Below are 20,603 nucleotides of genomic sequence, written 5' to 3'. Positions count from 1 at the left end.
ACCTCAGTAGTGATGGGTCGTTCGCGAACGAGTCGATTCTTTTGAACGGCTCTTTGAAATGAACGAGCCAGTTCCCAATTTCTTTGTTTTTTGCTTTAATTCACTGTGTCCATTAATTTCAGTGTATTTGGTCATTTTTGAATGTTGTGAACAAAAAGAAAGAAGAAGGAGTCATGTGTGTGACTTGTGGCCGGCTCGCCTGATGCCAGCCAGTGGCTTTTTTATTCAAACAAGATTTTGTCCATATAAAAAGTAGACCCTTTTTTTTCCAAAAAAGGGTCTTGAAAAAGAGAGGTCATCTTAAAATCAGGGTCGTCTTTTATGCGGGTCAATATGGTAGTCTAGAAAACTGGCGATCTTTTTTTTTTTTTTTTTTTTTTTTGAGGACGCCACACAGACCATTGCCTAATGAAATTATCATCATTTCAGGATAATTCAGGATAATTTCAAGATAATTCAAACTCAGATATCCCACCAATAGAATATATATGGGATGTCAAAGTTTGAATGATTCTGATCGAAATATTAACCCACACCTTCTTAGCATCCAGTACAGTCTGACACCCTGTTAGTCTCATGTTTAATGTTTAGGTCTTAATGGGTTAAAAATAAATACATATAAAAATGAGCCAGTCTTTTGAACAGCTCTTTGAAAGGAACGGATCCTCAAGATCCAGCTCCCTTCAAAGAGCCATAAATCCCATCTCTACACCTCCGTGACAGCTCAGACCATCTCAAAGAAGCTCACCGGACTGAGCTGAGCTAAACCAGACGTGACTTCAGCCGGAGGTTGACATGAAAAGCATTGCCATCACAGCCTGAAGCCAGGGCCATCTCTATGCAAGAGTCCCACTGAAGTCGTTTTTACGATCCGGACGCTTCCCAATGCTTCCCGGTACAGCAGAATGTTAATCTAACATGACAATTTAATGTTGTAAGCTTGATTCTGGCTGACACGGCTAATGACACACAGAGTTAAATCTGTAGCAACAGCCTTAAAATAGTCTGAAGACTCGAGCGGTGCTTGGACTCCGAAGCATCTGGCCTATTTGGAACGTCGCTGGGAGTTTTCAGGAGGCGCGCGACTTCTGCTGACCGCCTTAACAGCAATGTGAGGTCGATGTTAGCAGCGAGCGTGAGGCAGGCTTCCACTGAGTTTGACCTTCAGGGGAATGTGACTCCCTCTTAGCGGAGTGGCAACACCGAACAACAACTGAATAAGTGTCTCTGACAACCTTTTTTTGTCTGTCTCTCCTTTCATGTGTGTAGCGCTGGCACAGATTTTCTCTCCCTGAGGTGATGAAGATAGCCAAAAGCAAAAGCCGAACACATACACACACACAGACAAAAACCACTGGCAGTGCCTTTAGCCTGGTTAGAAAAGTCGGCCTTCCTCCTGGTCTTGTGCTGCTGGATCTGAAATTCTGCAGGGACAGTTTTTCATGTTGTGTCTTACTGTACTGCACCGCTCTTGCCCTGTCAGTGGATCTGTTACACCAGCGCCAAAGGACAAAGGTTACCAGCCAAGGTCAGCCACCGAGGGAAACAGAGATAAACAAAACTAATGATGTGTTTACTGCTGTTACCCGACCCGCTCCGCTGGCCCGTGCCAGGGCTGCTTTTGCTGCCGCTGCCCTTTCTGTTTTTAGCTTTGTCTGTGGTACGGCGCGTGCACAAAACACAAAACAGCAATAACCTCAGCCACATTTCGCATATGGCTGCCGGTGTCTTTAAAGGGCCACACAAGTGATTTTGCATTTTAGCGTTGACATCTGCAAAATATATATCGCCTTCATCATTCCTGCTAATCTTTTCCCAAAGCAAGCAGTTTAAGAACGCCAATATCATTTTTTTGTTTGTTTCCATCCCACTACAATATGAAAATGAACTTTCAGAGACTTCAAACTTTCTTCACAGCAGTATTAAATCACCGTAATAAAATCGTCCACATTAGTTTTCATGGAAGCAGCAGCACGGTTGTGTTTTGATGACTTGACACTGAGCGCAGTGATACGATCCCTCCCCCGGAAAATAGTCCCCAGGGAAGCATTTCCTTTACACAGCCAATTATCAGCTCTGTGGTTTATGAATGCTGACAACTTTGTTAGCCACAGACGCAGAACATTATAAGGTGGCAAAAAACTCAAATTTCAAGGGATTTTTGATTATATGTTGTGTAAACATTTGATCCTACATGATTTGCAAAATGATTTGTTGCAATGTAAAATCAGCATAAAACTGTAATAAAAATCACTGGTGTGGTCCTTTAACTGTTCAACTGAATTAATAATGTGCTTTGTTTTTTTTTTATGCTCTCAGTTTTAATCTGAACTGCTCTTCAATTTACTTTCTATTCATGTCCTGAGTTTCACTCGTATGAAATGTGCTATATAAATAGAGTCTGATTGACCGGTTGGTTGATGTGTGTTTACTGTATACGTGTGTTTACCTGATCGGTTGCAGCGTGGCCATGTTCATGTTACACACACGGAGTAAAACCAGCTGGCTGACTTTTCAAGTTACAGTGAATCATCCGTCTCCTCTCTCCCACCCTCATGGTATTAATGTCTCCCTTATGTTTCGGGTCAAGTCCCAGTTCACTTAGAGTCACTGCTGAAAGTCTCAAAGGACTTCACGGTATAGGAACCAAAATGACACCAACTGACTTGGATCCTCGTCGCAAGCAAAATAATTAATTAATTAATTAATTAATTAATTAAAAAGGGGGGGAAACAGTGTAAATTTTGGGAAGAGTCACTTTTTCTCCTCCCCCTTTCTAACCTGTGTCTGTCTAACTCTACTTCTGTATACCTCTTCCTGTGTGTGTGTGTGTGTTTGTCCCTCACCTTGGATACTGAGCATCTGTCCCAGTTTAAGTGCGGCTCCTCGGACTTTACACAGGGTCCTGACGATGCGCTCGGCGTTGGCCTCCGACAGGAAGGGGCTGGAGTCCAGGACCGCCTTCTTCTCGCCTGAGGGGGTAAAGATGGTCGGAGGCTTTGGTTAAAACACAAGGGGCTGCTTCTAGAAACAGTGTTGGGGTTTTGACGCCGAAAGCCATCTTTACTGCCAAGGTCTCCTCTTTAGAGCACGCTTAGCTCACCATGGAAACTACGCTTTGTTTACAACTGATGTCCTGCTGGGATTTTTTTTTTTTTTTCATGTACAGATTAAAGTTGAATGACGATAATGAACGGTATCTGTTATAATCCGTTCATCATGTGTACAAGTATGTATTTGCAATCCGTGTGTCTGTGTATGAGTGTGTATAGGTGTGTGTGTATATGTGTCAGTAGGTCATCAGGCAGTCCGATCTGGTGTGTCTGTTGCTGCCTTCAGAGGCTTTGGAAAGAGATTTACCATACACACAAATACACACACGCACACGCACACACAACCTTACTAGCCAGTTCACTTACAGTGTTTCTGCAGGGATTAATGCACGCCCACGCACACACACACACACACACACAACACACAGATACACACTGACGCACAAACAGCAAAGATGTACCCGTCCGCCCTGTCACAGCTTGGCTCTGTTTTTGGATTAACAGGCCCACGGTGCAGGAGTGTCTTGGTGGCAGATTGGTGAGGGAGGCGGCCTAATTGCTGAACTCTTTCTGGCTTAATTCCCAGGACTAACAGAGTTGCCTGCACTGTTAAAGAGGCCCTGAGGAAACACACACCACACGGGCTAACGGGTGTGTACACGCCTCAGTATCCTGGATACTAATGGCAGATCCTAGCTATCACAATTGGATCCATCACAGATAATATTCATACATATGCACATATTGCATTGGCTTTGCTGGAGCAACCTGTTGTATGGTCTATTTGTTTATTAATTTCTGTCTTTAGGCCACGGCCGCAGCAAAACATACCTGCACAGTTTCAGTGTACGGATATGTGTTACCCTCTTAATGGCTCTACTGATTTACCTCATCAGCATAGCAACCATTCTTTGATCAAATCAATCAATCATGGCTCTTGTTATGTCCCTGTTTAGATTGGAAAGTAGATCCGACAGGTTAGCATCTGCAGGAAACTTCCACACAGTAACCTTGCGTCAGAAAGAAATGACCTCCCCATTCGTTATCTCTAAAGAAATGGTTGTTAGATTTCATAGAAATAGCCATTATGGAACGTTGGGCAGCTAACTTACATCATCAGGCCAAACCTGAAAACATTGCATGTTGGGATGATGCCATCACCTCTTTAAAATCATTATTGTAGCCATCTCTGGTTCTTACCATGGGTCCTGTGGGTGGGTGGGTGGAGGTCAGGGAAGGGAAGGGGATGTGGCACTCCTTGTATATATTTTCTCATTTATTTTTTTCTTCTTTTTTTTTTACTATCACTCAATGTTACTGATTGTTACTGATGTTTTATTAGTAATATTACTGTTGTTATCTTTTTGCTACACAATCGTTTCTTATTTTTCTGTATTACTGTTGCTACTTTTTGGTCTAATTAATGTCTGTCACATCTCTGTTTGTTTGTTTTCTGTTTTTATTAACTAACGGAAAAAAAAACAATAAAAAGAATTGATCACAAAAAAGAAAGAAATGACCTGATATAATCATACACACAAATAATTTTTTATTTGTGTGTGATGCTTTTTATATGGGCATAATCCACTTTGTTCGTGTTTGTTTATATGCTAAAAGTGTTATTTTGGGACTGGTTTGCCGCACTACAGAAGAGAATGGAGAGCTAAAAATACAGCATTGTGGATTAGCAGCCCAGGCAGCATGGGGCACCTAATCAGGATTTTTCCACCAACAAGTGGACTCGTGTGAAATCCAGGTAACTATACAACCAAACACTCCACTTAAGTTCAACTTTGCTTGAACAGGAAGTCACTGTTTCCCACTGATTTCAAAATAATATGAGAAAGAGGTGGCAGAGACATGGTGCTGCTGCCTTTGTGGACCAACGTGATGTCGAGCAGCAGACGAATGAACCAGCTGACTTCTTTGGAAGCAGTCTGGAGTTGTGTGTGGGGAAGTGTGTGTCTTTGTGAGTGTTACCTGCGGCATCGCTCGATCTGATGCTCTTCTTGGCGACTTCTGCTAATGCTCCGATGCCCAAACCTACAGCGAGGCCTGCGACAGAGACACACACACACACCAACGGCACGTCAAAACAATTAGAATGGGATGATTTATCATACGGACATGCACAGACATGATATGAAAAGACACAGCAGGACACCAAAAAGAGAAGGTTACATTTGCAAACCATGCACATTTAATCCTTTGAGATTTCCTGGTAATTTTCCTGTAACTTCTTACTAATTTTGTGCTTTTCTTTCTTCAGCTCACTTCTTGCTGATTCATTCACTACCTTTTTTTCCCCTGTGTTTTTGATGCCTTTCACATGCATTTAAACACAAGAAATCCAACATCATTCAAGCATCACCGATCATTTTCAAAAATATATTTTTAATGAAAAAGCCGAAGAGTAGGAGTGCTGCCTGGAACTACTTCTTTTTGTTAAGATGGTGCTCTTTGGTTAAGGACTAGGTCCATATTAGAACAAACTGAAAAAAAAAAAAAAAAAATGAAAAAAATACCAAGGCACTCATCTTAGAAAAAATATTAAAATGCTTTTATTCAGTTACGGGCCAAACATGGTTAAAAAGTCCAGCCGTAATGCGTCGAAGTGGATTTTTTAACCATGTTTGACCCGTAACAGAATAAAGGCATTTTAATATTTTTTCTAAGATGAGTGCTTTGGTATTTTTTTCAGGGTTTTTTTTCAGTTTTTTTCAGTTTTTTTTTAAATATATTGTTAATGTTAATTTTCTGTTTGCTTTTTCTAGTTGCTTTTTCAAGTTATTTGTAATTTTCTTGTAATTTGTTTTGCAGGATTTTTTTTTTAAACTAATGCAATCCCCCCCAATCTTTTTGAGAGAAATCAAATAAATTTGATCAGGTTTCAAAGAGATGAAGGGACTTGCTCGTCACACATACAAACACACCCACCAACTGGCAGACACAGAAATCAATTTGAACGAACATGACAAGACCACAGAGAAAAAGCAACAGACACCCAGATAGAGAGCCAGCGAGTCAGCCATCTGGCCACTGAGGCAACCAATCAATCAGGGCTTTTTTGGCCGCCTGAGTGGGACCTTCACCACGAAGAGGTTAGAATATCCCACCAGCGTTCTGTGTTGTGCATTTGCCAGTGTTCGAAAACGTGTGTGTCGCGAAACTGACTTTATAAAGCCATCTGCAGCCTCCGGAGAACGTCAACTCTTTCTAAGTAACATAGACAACAGAATACAGGAGGGGATTACAGCAGCACTAAGGCAGCTGAGCTCTGAAGACAGTTTAGTATTGTGCAATAACCCCTAACTCACTTCTGTCCATGCAACACTTAAGCACACCATTTATGTATAACGGATGGGATACACTTGCTGTGCATCATTGCCAAAGCAAGTCAACATAAGGCAGTGCCAGCAGTGGACAAAACACACAACTCTGTTACTTGAGTCAAAGTGTAGATACTCCTGGTCAAATATTACTCCACTACTAGTCAAAGTTGCTCAGTGTAATTTTTACTTGAGTTAAAATACTGGAGTACCTGTTTAAAAACAAACATTTAAAAAGAAATTCAGAAGAACATTTCCTTTTTAATATCAACACATTTACAGAACCTGGTAACTCTCTGAAGCCACCTAATGATTGCACTGACCGCCAGGTTAGTCGTTTGCGCTTTGCTGACACAATGGAACCGGTGCGTTTTACTTTGAAAGAGGATGTCTTGTTCACGCTCGTTTCACAGAGGTGGATGACAGATTTCTGCTTTTACATCTAACCCCAGTTGAGAACGGCTCCTGTGATTGGTTTTTCTGTTGCGAGGAACACAGCATGCTGCCAATCGCATTTTAGAGAAGAAAAAAAAAAAAAAAACGACAGCTGACTTAAAAGCTGTGCTTAAAAGTAACAAGTAATGACAACCTTCATAGAAAGGTAGTGGAGTCAAACTTATATTTGTCTTCGAAGGTAGTGGGAAAAAACATATACAACATATACTCTGGTAATGTTCAGATACTCAAAAAATGTACTCAAGTACAGCACTAAGTAAATGTGCTTGGTTACTGTCCACCAGTAAGGTCAGTGCGATGCAGCTATTCAGTTTAATGGATCAGTAAAGGAAACAGGTTCTCAGATGATGGAGAGGAGGAAAAGCAAGAGAGCCTGAGTTTGGGTGTCTTGTCTGTTTGCATGTTCCTCCCAGCCGGTCTGTCTTACATAACCCAGCATTACATAAGCAGTTAGTCAGCTGGGCTGCGGAGCAACACCTCTCAGAAACAACAGTAGACGGGCAGATCGGGACAGAGTGTGCATCAAGGTCTTGTATAGATATGAGCTGACTCAGCGTGAATCCTCACCGGTCAACAACTTGTCACCACCTCTATTTTCTACATGCTCTGTTGTTGGCAGGTCAGCCCCAAGGTGGGGACGCTGTGCACCGACCTATTTGGACAAAATGTATTCGTATAGCATGCCTTGTGTGTGTGCAAGCATTGAGGAGGACTATGCAATATCAAAAAAAAAAAAAAAAAATCTTGTTACACTGTGTTGATTAAATCTTGTAAATCTTACTCTTTCCTCCTAACACTTTCACTTTAGTTTGGAACATGAAAGTATCATCCTAATTTGAGTTTGCACAAAGGAACATATGTGTGTGTTTATGTATCAGTATTTATAAATGTGTGTGTGGCCTGAAGCAGGATTTCTGGTCACTTGCAAAACCTGATAATGTAATGTAATGTCTTCATGTAATGTCTTCATGCAACGGCTGCTATGGTATGTTTTTTTTGTTTTTTTTTTAAAAAAACAAGGGTTACAGGGGTTAGAAGATATTTCAAGCCTTCATCTGATACTCAGAGCCAGAAAAACAGGAATGCAGGGTTTGGTTCCAACACAAGCCACAGCAAAATTTAGCCACCTGTGAAGGCAGTAAGACAAAAAAGTGTAGCTATACAACAACAAAGCAACAAAGAGTTACCTTGGCAATGTTGCTTTTACCACGAAGGGAACCAGGAAACATTTGAAATCATATTTTTGCTTGCTGCCACCCTACTTTGCACCGCAAAAACGACAACCATCTATTTTATCTGTGCTCTCGGCCATGAAGCCCAACCTGTTGCTCGTCTTCCTTATGTTAAATAGAGCCTGTCCAACTTTATAACCGGGACAGTTACTGCTGAAGGAGAGCGAAGGACAGGCTGAGCGAGCTGTCAACAACTCCCCAACCCACCACCTTCCAACTGTTAAGACTGTCACCGTGCCGCAACCAACTTCAGTCAATCCTTTGCTTTGACACCCGTCACCGCCGCCCATATGACACCCTTCTGCTCAGGAGCGGCTGTGGCTAAATTCTGCTGCGAGAGTCTGTGTGGCGGTCCAGTTGGACTCGGAGACTCTGCTCTGGCACTGGTTCTGCATAGTTTCCACGCTCTTTCCTTGTGTCTCTACTTTCCTCAAGCTTCTCGGTCTCCCTCCGCTCCACCTGTTACCTCACCCATCACACTCCAGTAGATGTGAAGTAACAAGCTGCTGATCTACCAGCTCTGATCTGACATGGTCATAACAGTCCACATTTAAGGAACATAAATGTGGACTGTTCTATTACAATTTAACTTAGTTTTTCTTACAGTTTTTATTTTGTTGTATCTTTTATTTCAATGATTTTTTTGCATTCCTAAATTTGCTTTACATCAGGTAAGGGCTAATATAATCATGTGTGCATAAGTGCTGTGTTTGCTAGTGTGTATAATGTTGTTGCAATACATGCACAATACACACAGATGCACACACACACATACATACACACACACACACACACACACACACACACACACACACACACACACACACACACACACACACACACACACACACACACACACACACACAGAGTTTATCACAGCTAACTGGCTGAGACTCTAAGCCACATGGTTAAACAGAGGATTAACCTACACCCAACAATCTGGCTGCACCACAAACACACACATGCACATACACACTTGCACACACACTGACATGGCCGTGCCCTCTCACCTCCTCTCTGCCCGTGTCCCACTTATGGCCCTTTTCAACTGCAAGAACCTACAGAATCTATTTCACAGGTTCTGAAATGTTTCCACTGGCAAAGACATGGTTTCAGGTTAAGTTCCTGGAATCTGAATTTTATCACCTCCCTGCTCGCGAGGTGATACTAAAATCTGAGCACCAGGCACCTTTAGGCAGAGCTAGCAGGGACGTCGTCCTGATTAGTCCAAGTGGTGACTTGGCAACACTTCCACATTCACTATCAGAGGACTAAGACACAAAGCAGCCAGTGGAAAACAAACGGCAAAACATTGCAAACTGCAAGTTGCTCCAACGGGTGCATGTCCATATCAGTATTTGCAAAGAATAAAGAATATAAAGTATCTACTCTGGACTCCTCATGTGCACAGTTTAGCAAGCAACATATCAGTAACATCAGAGTGCTGCCACTATCCCGGGACAGCAAGGGATGGGAAAATGGTCTCCTCATGGCAGCTATACTGCAGCAGCAGCGACTTTATTTTTGCCTCTGACACTGTAAAAAGTGTCAGAGGCTGATATAATCTGTCAACAAGCAGGTGTTAAAAATAAGTTAATTAAATAGCCTGAAGCATAACTATTAATAACTGTTAACTGTTAATTGCAGTTTTAGAGTATTTAGCCACTTGGCTGTTCTATAATAAAAAATATTGCAGATCTATATGGCCAATGGTTGGAAATAATAAAAAAAAAGAAACAACTATTAAGAAAAATCACAAAATAAAGTGAGACTACAATAAAGAGTGAACCTGGAGCTCCTCCTACCCTTCACCGTTGGTTCTTCAAGCAGAGGAAAAGGAAACAAAAGGCAGAACCTGAACTTCACAAGTTTAGGCAAATCCCAGGTTACGGAAAGTTCACCCATGACAATCAAAAAGGACCATTACTGTGTAACTCTGTGTCTGTGTGTTTCTCTCTCTTTTTTTTTTTTATCTCTTGTTCAATAAAAATGAAGGAGCTGACACAGCAGTAAACATCCATGAATGTTAATGCAATTCTTGCATGTTGCATTTTTCTCCTCTTTCAATGGTTTTGTTTGTTTGTATTTTGTTTTGTATTTTTTGGCACATTTATAATGGTCTGTATGCATACAGTTATGCTTTAGTCTTGACCTTAATCAGAGTGTGAAGGGCCTGCAGTGATGTAACACGACTGAACCCGCTGACCCCAGCTTAGGAGGGGTGGGGTGTTAAAACTGGACTGAGGATTACGAGATTGAGCAGCAGAGGTTTTAACATTTAGTCACATAGCACATTTTAGTGCCATCGCTAAATGTTAAAATCCCATCTCAGCTTGAGGCAAGAAAGACAACAACTCAATGTCAGGACATGGTGCTGGCACTAATGCAGCACTCACATTAGCTTGGGTATTGAAGCCCAGAAATAGCCACAAGGCCTGATGCTGTGGTGATTTTGCTACTTGGTGAAAGTTCACTTATGTTGGTCTTCATTCCTGTCCTCTATTTGAAAATATTCTTGGTCCCAGTACCGGTCATATGGACAACATTTTTGAGCAATCAACTGAAACTGACCAATTACATTTCAATGCAATAATAAGTTACGTGCAGCCAGTCATTTCCACAATTAGATATTGTGAATGAGAGAATTAAATAATATAATGAATTTAAAATTAGAACTATGGCCTAGTTTCCAGAGGGATTCGTCTCAGTTATTACAATGTTGGGACATCATTCAAGAGAGAAGAAAGAAAGAGCAACAAGGTCTGACAAAATAATACAAATTTTATTTTCTAACTTTGTGGCATCATGAAGTCAACCAGAGAAATTCTCCTGTTAAGATAGCCATGGGATCAGACTCCAAGCCATAACAGAGCTACAAAGCTGATTTTTGGCCTCCTCAGTGATAAACAGAGGCAGAGAGACAAAAGCACTGAATGAAGGACTACAACTACCTGGCCGAGCTCTCTCAGTGTGAACTTTGTTAAGGGTAATGGATTCAATTTCCACACAGTCAGACTCACACAAAGGCTGTGTTTACTGTCCTTTGACCGAAGATTATTAGAGTTATATGATTATAAAATCCATAGATAACACATGGAAAGAGAGTTGAATGGACATGTTTGAACAGAAACACAGAAAGGTGTGCTTTCAGAGTCACACACAAACGCACACACACACACACACACACACACAGAGTTAGGGATGGGCCATTCCTTCACTTCAGGGTTGTGGATTTTCAAAATAAAGCTACTACTAATGCAGATAATGCAACTGGAGTTCTAATAATCAACGCGACTGAATCAAGAACTGACTGAGGGATGTCACGACAATCGATACTTCAATACCAAGTCGATTCCAATAGTCCAAAAATACAACGGTACCCGTTTTTCTATGGCACCGTAGATACCGGATGTATTTATTTAGATTTAGTATTATTTTGATTCAGCCTCCAGCGGCGTGTAACATATTCCTCTGGACCTGACAGGGGTAGTACACATATGATTTATGCTCGTTTACAGTAAGTGTGCGCCAAACAAGAGACAATTACTTGAGAAATACAGCAAGAGTCGTGTATGGAAGGATTTCAAGGCGGATGCTCAGGAGATAATCATAAACTCGCAGTACAAAATATGAAAAAGGTGTCATCACAGTTTCCTGTTAAATAGCTGTTTTGCAAATTATGTATAAGCCTGCTTATTATTTCCATATTTTTTCTCATGTCTCTGCTGGACAGTGCAATTGATACTGTGCACTCTAAAAAGTTGTTATTTAAGCACAGTTGCCTTATTATTTGTTTTAAATACTTGAGGGCTTAAATACTTGAATGTTCAACAGATTTTAATAAAGGAATGTATGTTCAAGTGAACAGGATTTTTTTTTTTCTTTTTTTTTTTTTTTACCATGGTATCGAAACGGGTATTGAGAATCACGGAAATTCACTGGTTTCGGTATTAACCACTGAATTTCTGGTATCGTGACAACCCTATCTCCTTCCTTACATACATTGAGAGCAGTTGCAGAAGCAGCCAGATGAGCAACCAGTCAATCAGTCAACAATAACACATAAAGGTGTTTTACCTCCAAAATTGGCCAGTCTGCTGAGCCGGGTCACAGGCACTTTCCTCTCTCTGGCTCTCTCACTTAACTAAAGAAGACAAAACAGCAGGGATATTGTTGTATGGAAATCTACAAAGGTGTGTGTGTGTGTGTGTGTGTTTAGGAACTGAGTAGCATTACCATCTGTTTGTGTGGTTTCATGTCCGACCTCTTGGACTGTCTGGCCTTTTCGATGTCTTCTGCCGTCAGCCCCCCAACTGTGGACGGGTCCTGATGGTACCTCCTGGGCTGTCCAACCACCCGCCTGACCGGGTCCTGACCCAGCAGCTGACCTTGAACATGCCTGCTCAGACTGTGGTTGTACAAACTGGGGTGTCCGAGAAAATGCCTGCCAAAAACAGAACAGAATGGAAGAACATTTTTGTTTCTCTTTCTTACGTTTCCAGTTGCTTTTCACAGTGGCTAGTCCGCTTTCTGCTGTTTGTTCATTTATTTGGTAATTCGTTCATTTTTGTATTAATCGACATGACACCTGCATCACATGCGTCCAGTAAATTATGTTTTAAAATATCAAATAGCCTACGGTCCTGTAGTTGCACACAATTCAACTGTTATGGGTGTTATCGATAGTGATAGTTTTTTTTTTTCTGTCTCAGCTGCGGTTAATGGAATAATTTTGGATGGCCAATTTTTTTTGCCCTTGCTCTCATTCAGGCTCTGTTCATCAGTTTAATGCAACGTCACTGCTTGCTTCACGGCTAACAGCCTCCTCCATCCAAACTCACAGACGGATTATGAGCTGACGTCTGAAGCTGTATTCCCCTGACTGGAACAGAATTAGTCTTGACCTTTTTCCAAGCTGAATGTCTTGCACTTCTTTATGTTTTTTTGTCTTGTAATGTCTCGGGCCCATGTTGGAAATAAGTGTTTTCCATGTTATTCCTTGGATTTTATTGCCTGATTGTCTATAAATAAAATCTATCTATAAGTGCCTGTATGAAGTCGATCAGGTGGACGGTTGAGAAAATCAAAGGACAGACAGACTGAGATTCCTCCATTTATGGTTAGATTAGAAGAAGGGTAAGCTGATGGATTTAATCAGCTGAAATCAACCTGCAGCTGTTAAGGGTTGGAGAGAGAGAAAGTGTGTGTGTGTGTGTCTTTGTCTTTCCTGCATTCCCCCTCCACTGAACTACGTGTGTTTGTGTTTGCTTTGATTTCCAGGACAACTGTTCATCTGATCGACTTCAAAGTGGACACCACCCTCCCTCGGGTCCCCAGCAACACTCCTGCCAAGTCGATCAGACGAACGGTTGTGGTGAAAATTTAATCACAGACGTACATGCAGAGATTCCTCTGTTTATAGTTAGATGTTTTATGTTTTATTAGTCTACGCAGGTGTTTATATGGTTGGTTGTATTCTAAGCTCTATTTCTATATTTTCAGAGACAAATTTTCAAATTCCACAGCTTGTCCAGGGTTTTTATGCCTGCAGGAGCTCTGACCTGAGATCCTGGTGGTACGATCGCGTCTGGCCACCAAACTGCTTCGTGGGGTCTTGGTATCCATCAAACACCGACTGCTTCCCCTTGGAGTGGCTTCCTCCTGCTGCTGCGCTGTGACCGGTCGCCCCTTCGTCACTACTTCCTCGGTCGTCTGCCGTAAAGCCCGCCCCTTCTTCCCTGATCTCTGCACCGGCCATCCCACTGTCGTCGGGAAAGTCAAACTCTGACTCTGAAGTGGAGGCTTGCTGCTGGCCAGACATCTCCTGGGAAACACACACAGCAAAATGAACAACTACTCACAGTATTCTTATGGTTATTCAATGTATTTCCTACCAATTAGAGGAGCTGTCTAGGAGGCCCCCAGTGCACAAACACACACACACACACACACACACACACACACCTGCATTTTCGTTATGGCAGCACTCAAGCCTTGCTCAGCAGCTGTTTGCAGGGATTGGGCTGCAGCACCAACCACTGGGAGTCCTGGGATACAAAGACCCAAAACAGTATTTATTAACAGCAACTGGATTTAAAAAAGAGGGCAAGACTTTTAAAGTGATACTACAACATTTAGCATTTCAAAATATGGCCTACTATTTTTTTATATGCCACGCAACTGTCACAATGTGACCACAAGTTTGCACGTTTAGCACGCAGCTAACTGTTGAGTTCGACAGAGAATTCTTATTCTTACCAGCCACTTTGTGGTGGCTCAAAGACACATTTTGAAACGTTCATTTCCATAATGAGACTAGGACCTGGTCCAGAAAAACATCTATTAAGCACATCAGGTGGTTTTTCCATTTGAAGGGCGAATGGGTACGCCCAACTTACCTGTCCCATTGCGTATGGTGTTGGTCTGAGTCTCTACCACAGCCTGGCTCAACTTGGCCAAGCCTCGCATCAATAACATCATATCACCTGCCATGATTGACTAGAGAGAGAAAGAGATAAAAAAAAGAAAAAAAGACAGGTTTCAGCATCAAAATATATTACATCATCATCTGTGAAGAATTTGCCTGGCAGGAGTGAGAGAGGAAGACAGAGACATACACTGATAGAAACACAGAAACACAGATATCAAGAGGTCATAGTGAGAGTGAGAGAGAGAGAGAGAGAGAGACAGAGAGAGAGAGAGAGAGAGAGAAGCATAAAGATAGACATGGACACAAACAGAGATGTTGGCATCACACTTTCTGCTGCTTGCTCGTCAAACACACTCCAACATAAATACACACACATGCACATACAGCTGTTACATCTCGAGATGACTTGCTAGTTTGCCTATAAATACTCAGGCCTCCCAACACACACACACACACACACATACATACACACTGCTATCCAGGAATGAAAGCGGACTGCCCTGCATGCTGTGAGCTGTGGATGTGGACCAGGACCAGCTCTGGAAATGTCACGGCAAAGAGGGAGGAGTCTGTTTGAGACCCTGTTGGTCCCTACTGTCTCTTCTGGCTATTTCCGGGCACGGGCCAGTGTGGGTGCACGTGTCCTGGGTGCACAAACTCTGTCTTCCTCTCTCACTCCCCCTCCATGAAGCTTTTGGCACCCACCGATTTGAATGAGAGGTGCTAATAAGGCTGAACCGCTTTTTGCTTTTGGTTACACAAATAGCCTGGTGTGGAAAAATCCTTTTGACAAGAATGAATCAAGAGTGAGATCAAGTACATGTCAACACCAACATCCGTGTGCACTCATGTGCGGATGAAGATTATTATTATTACACCATTACCTTCAATCAATCAATTAGATTCAGCGTCTTGAAGAACTATGATAAGAGGCACAAATGAGCGATCGCTTTACCACTGATCATCGACAAGTTCTTAATATATCACTTAGTGACACGACTACAACTTTTATCCAGATTTGTTTTAAACTGCAGCAATAATCATAATATCTATGAACACAAGTTGATGTCTAATCATGTTTCCTATGGTTTTATCTTTTTTTAATCCATGTGTTTCTGTAACACACTTTATTGTTTTACAGGTTATTGTGTTATATGTTATTGTTACAAGGATGATGTGGAAGGAGGGCTGCATAAATGAATGAATGAGTGAATAAATAAATACATAAATAAAATCAGATTTATTTGTAATGATGTGAAATGTGTCTTAGCATCTTGGTGATATTAAGCTCAGGACACGCCATGTGTACTTTAGTGAAACTATCATCAGCAAATATTTGACATTTTTACTTCATAAACGACTACAACCATTAAGCAATCATCAAAATTAGAATCAAATCAATTCTGTGTTGATCCCCTTTCAGCAACAAACTGAAGAACTGTCCAGTTTACTCCTCTCCCTCTCCACTGAGTCGTCTTATATAACAGCATTCCACTCTGTTACAGCTGACAGTGTATGCCTGTGTGTGTGTTTGTGCGAGTGTGTTATGCTGTTATGTGGGTGCGACAACATGCCGCGACACAGCTCCAGGCTTTGGGCCAATGAGAAAAGCTGTTGCTGATGCTGTGTGCTGAAACACACATACATACACACACATACACACATAAAATGGATAATCCACGCTCCTCAAGGGCTTACCCACTTTTTCAGATGGAACACAAAAGACCAAGGGTGGTCATATTTTTGGACACGGGGAAAGAACAGCTGCAGCCCACGGGTCAAAATTACAAATACGGATGGACACTGATTATACAGATGAGATGCTCACTAACCACCGACATCTTAGGGTTTAATTTGTGGTATAGACACAAAAAAGTCCGCTATAAATATCTTATCTCCTGCTACAGGCATGTCTGCAACAAACAAATTCACAGCAGTGCGCTTTGAGTATTATTAAGGTTTAGAAAAAGCTTGGTTGAATACATTTCAAGTTGCAAAATAGAAGAACAACAGGGTCTACGGTTTATTGCGAAATGTACTGGGCAACTTCCCATTTGCCTGCGTGTGTATGTGTAGCATTTATGCATGTATACAGTGCACCAATTTTTCTGTGTGTGTGTGTGCGTGTATGTGTGTCTTTGACTGTATTCTCCATTTAGCCACTAACTGCTACTTGCTAACAAAACCACCATTAGGAGCAGAAGGGAAAGTGAAATCTGCTTATAAAATAAATAGGTTTTTGCAAGCTGAGATAACCACCATTCAAAAAAAAAAAAAAAGGTGACACCCGCTCTCACAAAATGACTGCTGCATAAACATGAGGCAAAATGTATTGAAAAAATAAGTTTTTTTTTTTTGTTTTTTTTTTTTAGGGACAGCCTCAATGCTTGTTCTGGAGTGCTGAGCGTGTGCATTCAAGGGCCCAATTCGATGATTGTACAGCATTTTGGAAGAAGAAATGTAATCACACAATGGAGAGGAGGAGGTGGAGACGGAGACAGAGCTCTCCTCTGTGGAAAGCAGAGGAGACAAAGACGAGGTGATGGGTCATTGAGAAGAGAGAGACGGAGGGAGAGGTCGTTCCAAAGCAGCTTTGTGGAAGGGCACCAACTCCAATTACCCTGTTATTGTCGAGCAGCGGCCCACCAGCATGCACATGAACACACACACACACACACACACACCTAAGCCTCAGCTGTTGTGTGGCCTCGGTTGCTGTCTCTGTCCAAAGCTGTTGACTCACTGTAATGAAAATAGCCAGGCATGAGTGTGACTTTATATCTGTGTGTTTGTGTGCGCTCCTCAGGCCTCCTTGTGGCTGACTGACAGCCGCCTCTTGCTGGCTCTGCTCATGTTCGCAAGCTCACCTCCTGTCACCGGCCTTGACTACTGATCCTGAGCCAAACACACACCACGCTTCCTATGTGTCACTGAGGAGCAGCAGCAGCAGCAGCAGCAGCAGCAGCACTATCACAGCTGATAAAGGAAATATAAAGGTCGGCTTCCCGCCAAGTGGGCCAGGGTCATGTCGCAAATAAGGCCTGGAGATTTTACAGCATGCGGGCCACTAAAACTACAAAACAAACACAAGGCATGGAAAAAATGTCACATCATTCCCATACAGAAATATGCATAGGCACATGTACTGTACACACACACACACACACACACACACAGCCCACATATACTGAATGTGCATAGTTCAGTCTGTTGGCAGTTTAAAACCATCACGAAAGTAAGATTAACCAAAAGAAGCTCGAATGAAATCCAAAGTAAATTAATATTTATAGTAAATAATAATAGTTGTTGCTGTTTTTTTTGTGAGTTTACCTATCAGCTTATTGCACACTTATAATAAGAGTAGTATTGTCCTTGCACTTACTTGTCATTTCACACATACACCACCATAGGATTAAGTCCAATAACATACAGACTAGTTTGGTTTAGCAGTTGTTAGGATTAAAAAACAGAGGCTATATTGAAATGCAAGACAATAATAATAATAATAATAATAATAATAATGATAGCAAACTAATAATCAGCTGGAAATGATTATCTGTAGGCCAGTAGGTAAACTTAACAAGTTTTCTGCGAGTTAGTCCCTCAAGTTGTTGCAGTCTCAATCAAAACATCTTTCTCCCTCCCTGAACACTGTGTCCAACATTATTCACTCAATGTACTTACTGGCCGCCGTTCTGCCACTCACACCTCCATAAAATAAAGTTAGCACGTCATCACAGTGAGCTCCATGAAGCCTTCAGGCGTGTTTGCACGCTGATGTGTTCAGGGCCCGGGCCTACTTACAGTAAGTCTGCCGTTCACCTGACGCTGAACTTCCAACAAGGGGCGTGCAGTTTGCAAAGGCACGTACTGCACGTTGGAAAGTTTACATCACTCTGTCTGTAGCTGATTACAGTAAAGGAATGCAGGGTGAATCTTTTTCTGATTTGAGTGGAGAAAACTGTGAACGTGCTGTTTTGACAAGTCCTCGGTAAAGTTTGCAGGAGCAGCGTTTACGCAGCAGCCATGGCCAACGTGGAAACGGGCATGTCCGCTTGACGCTGCGCACGATTTGACATGTATGACGAGTTTGAGGCCGATCGGGACAAAACAGGAGCAATCCACGTAAAAATACACATCTTATTATCGTCTTTCCAAGAAATTGCACGATCACGTCGCATTGCATTTTAGCTCCTTACCAGCAGTTGTTCAGAGAGAGTCGCCCTTCAGCCGCTGGTTGTTCCTCCGACCGTCCGACGAGATCAAATTGAGGGACAAGTCACAACCTTTTACTCTTTGTTTGCTCCGCTGGCTGCGAAGTATTGTGACGGGTTACTTGAACGGGACAGGTACCAGCAGTTGCAGTTTATTTCCTGATCGCCCTTTCTGCAGCTGCCAGCCTTAATCCAGCTTGTCTCACCACCATGAGGTCAGACCTTATTTACCAACTCCATGGGGCAACCAGAGCCCTACATCCACCCCCTGCACCGTCACTGTTTCCACCAGCGGCCGTGGCATCCCAACAATTCAAGAAGCCTACAGACGCTATAAACTCACATTTGATGAGCACATTTATGAGTCCGTTGTATGCGTATGTGTATGTGTATGTGTTTTATCATTTGCATCGCCACTATAGTTGGAGATCCTGTTTCCCCACGCAGAAAATAAAATTATCTAATATAATATCAGGAGATGGGAGATGAACACAATATGAGCGATATGATCTTAGCATTTCTTCTCAACTTTGCAATAATTCAGTAGTGCAGTACCCATGTGTTTATATGGTGCAAGCTATATAGGTATTGGTATAGGCATAGATAGACAGACAGACAGACAGACAGACAGACAGACAGACAGGCAGACAGACAGACAGACAGACAGATAGATAGATAGATGTATTCTCCTTTTGAGAATTTCAGCAACAGCAAATGACCCAGTTTCCTCTCGGGGATCCCTAACCCCAACCCTAACCCTAAAGTATTTCTGATTCTGATTTTAAGTGTTTGAAAACTTATAAATCCTCCTCTAACTCCTGTGCTTCTCTCTCCCTCTCTTTACAACTTATTTTTTGTGCTGGGTGTAGATTTAATGAGGGAGCTCAATAAGAGATACTGGCTATTACCTGGATACATTCAAAGATAAAAGCAGTCTTAGTAGCTTTTAAATTTAGTGCGTGTACAGCTAGCCAGTGCGTCCTGATACCAACTGTAAGCCAAACTTTGTATTATATAGGGCTCTGGCTGTTGCCCTTCTGCCCCGCCCATCGCTTAACTCTAATTGGTCCGTGGGCTCTGTTGACAAGAGGTGGTGGTTAAAGCGTGGCGTCTCATTGGTAAGTCAGCCATCAAAACACTGTGCATGTCTCGACACAGACCGAGCGGCCCGCAGTGGTTTAGAGCCCGATGTTGAGCAGCTCCGCCCCCACAGAGCCTGACAGCTCCCTCCTCCCGGGATGCGCGCTACTTACAAACCAACGCACACCGGGTCCCTGAGTTGCGGCCGTTATCTCCTGCCAGTTTGTCACCTTCAGGACCAGAAAAGGTGAGCCGCACGGTCAAACCTCTTTTTTTACTTTTACTTTGCCTTTATTATATATCATAGGGGTATGTCGCTGTGAGAGCACTAAAGTTTCTCTTTTATATGGGAGTTAAAAACGAGGATGTGCCCGTGAGGAACAAACAAACAAGCACTCAAACAAACAAACAAACGAACAAAAAAGTAGATAGCATGCATAAACAAATAAAAAAATGAACAAATACATTGTGCGCTTCCTCGAGGGCTCTGCGGCGAAATGAGCCTCTGCTGCCATCTTCTGGTAGTTTAGTGTAATGCAGCAGCTCCACGGCCTTCGTGCCAGTGTATTTATTGAGATTAACGTTAATGATTAATAAGAGATAAAAAATGAACACTTTCTTTTACAAATTACTGTTGACACAAGAGAACCAACAAATCTGTTTAGACAAAAAAAAGCAAAGTAAATTAGTTACTCATTACAAGACCGACATTGCTTTGGTTGTTATTATGAAAGCTGCTCCTACTAAAATTCACCCTATTTTTCGTCCATTTGAGCTTACGTGTATCAAATTAGTCATGCGACATGATT

General features: G+C 42.1%; 1 protein-coding gene across 1 annotated transcript in view; it reads right to left on the bottom strand.

Annotated features, from left to right (window-relative positions):
• The window catches only part of LOC115355939 (atypical kinase COQ8A, mitochondrial-like), a 30,609-nt gene extending 11,637 nt beyond the window's left edge, over nucleotides 1-18,972 (bottom strand). Inside the window, exons 1-8 of the mRNA XM_030046873.1 lie at nucleotides 18,700-18,972; nucleotides 14,469-14,568; nucleotides 14,035-14,117; nucleotides 13,632-13,894; nucleotides 12,307-12,514; nucleotides 12,148-12,214; nucleotides 5,034-5,108; nucleotides 2,847-2,972 (exon numbers count right to left, since the gene is read on the bottom strand). Of these exons, the coding sequence (XP_029902733.1) occupies nucleotides 2,847-2,972; nucleotides 5,034-5,108; nucleotides 12,148-12,214; nucleotides 12,307-12,514; nucleotides 13,632-13,894; nucleotides 14,035-14,117; nucleotides 14,469-14,562 (916 nt within the window). The 5' untranslated portion in view covers nucleotides 14,563-14,568; nucleotides 18,700-18,972. The remainder of the gene's footprint in view (nucleotides 1-2,846; nucleotides 2,973-5,033; nucleotides 5,109-12,147; nucleotides 12,215-12,306; nucleotides 12,515-13,631; nucleotides 13,895-14,034; nucleotides 14,118-14,468; nucleotides 14,569-18,699) is intronic.
• Between the last annotated feature and the right edge of the window lie 1,631 nt (nucleotides 18,973-20,603).

Source organism: Myripristis murdjan, chromosome 24 (genome assembly GCF_902150065.1).
Source record: "Myripristis murdjan chromosome 24, fMyrMur1.1, whole genome shotgun sequence".
Lineage (NCBI taxonomy): Eukaryota > Metazoa > Chordata > Actinopteri > Holocentriformes > Holocentridae > Myripristis > Myripristis murdjan.
Note: the sequence above shows the minus strand (reverse complement) of the source record. Positions and strands in the feature narration are given on the sequence as shown.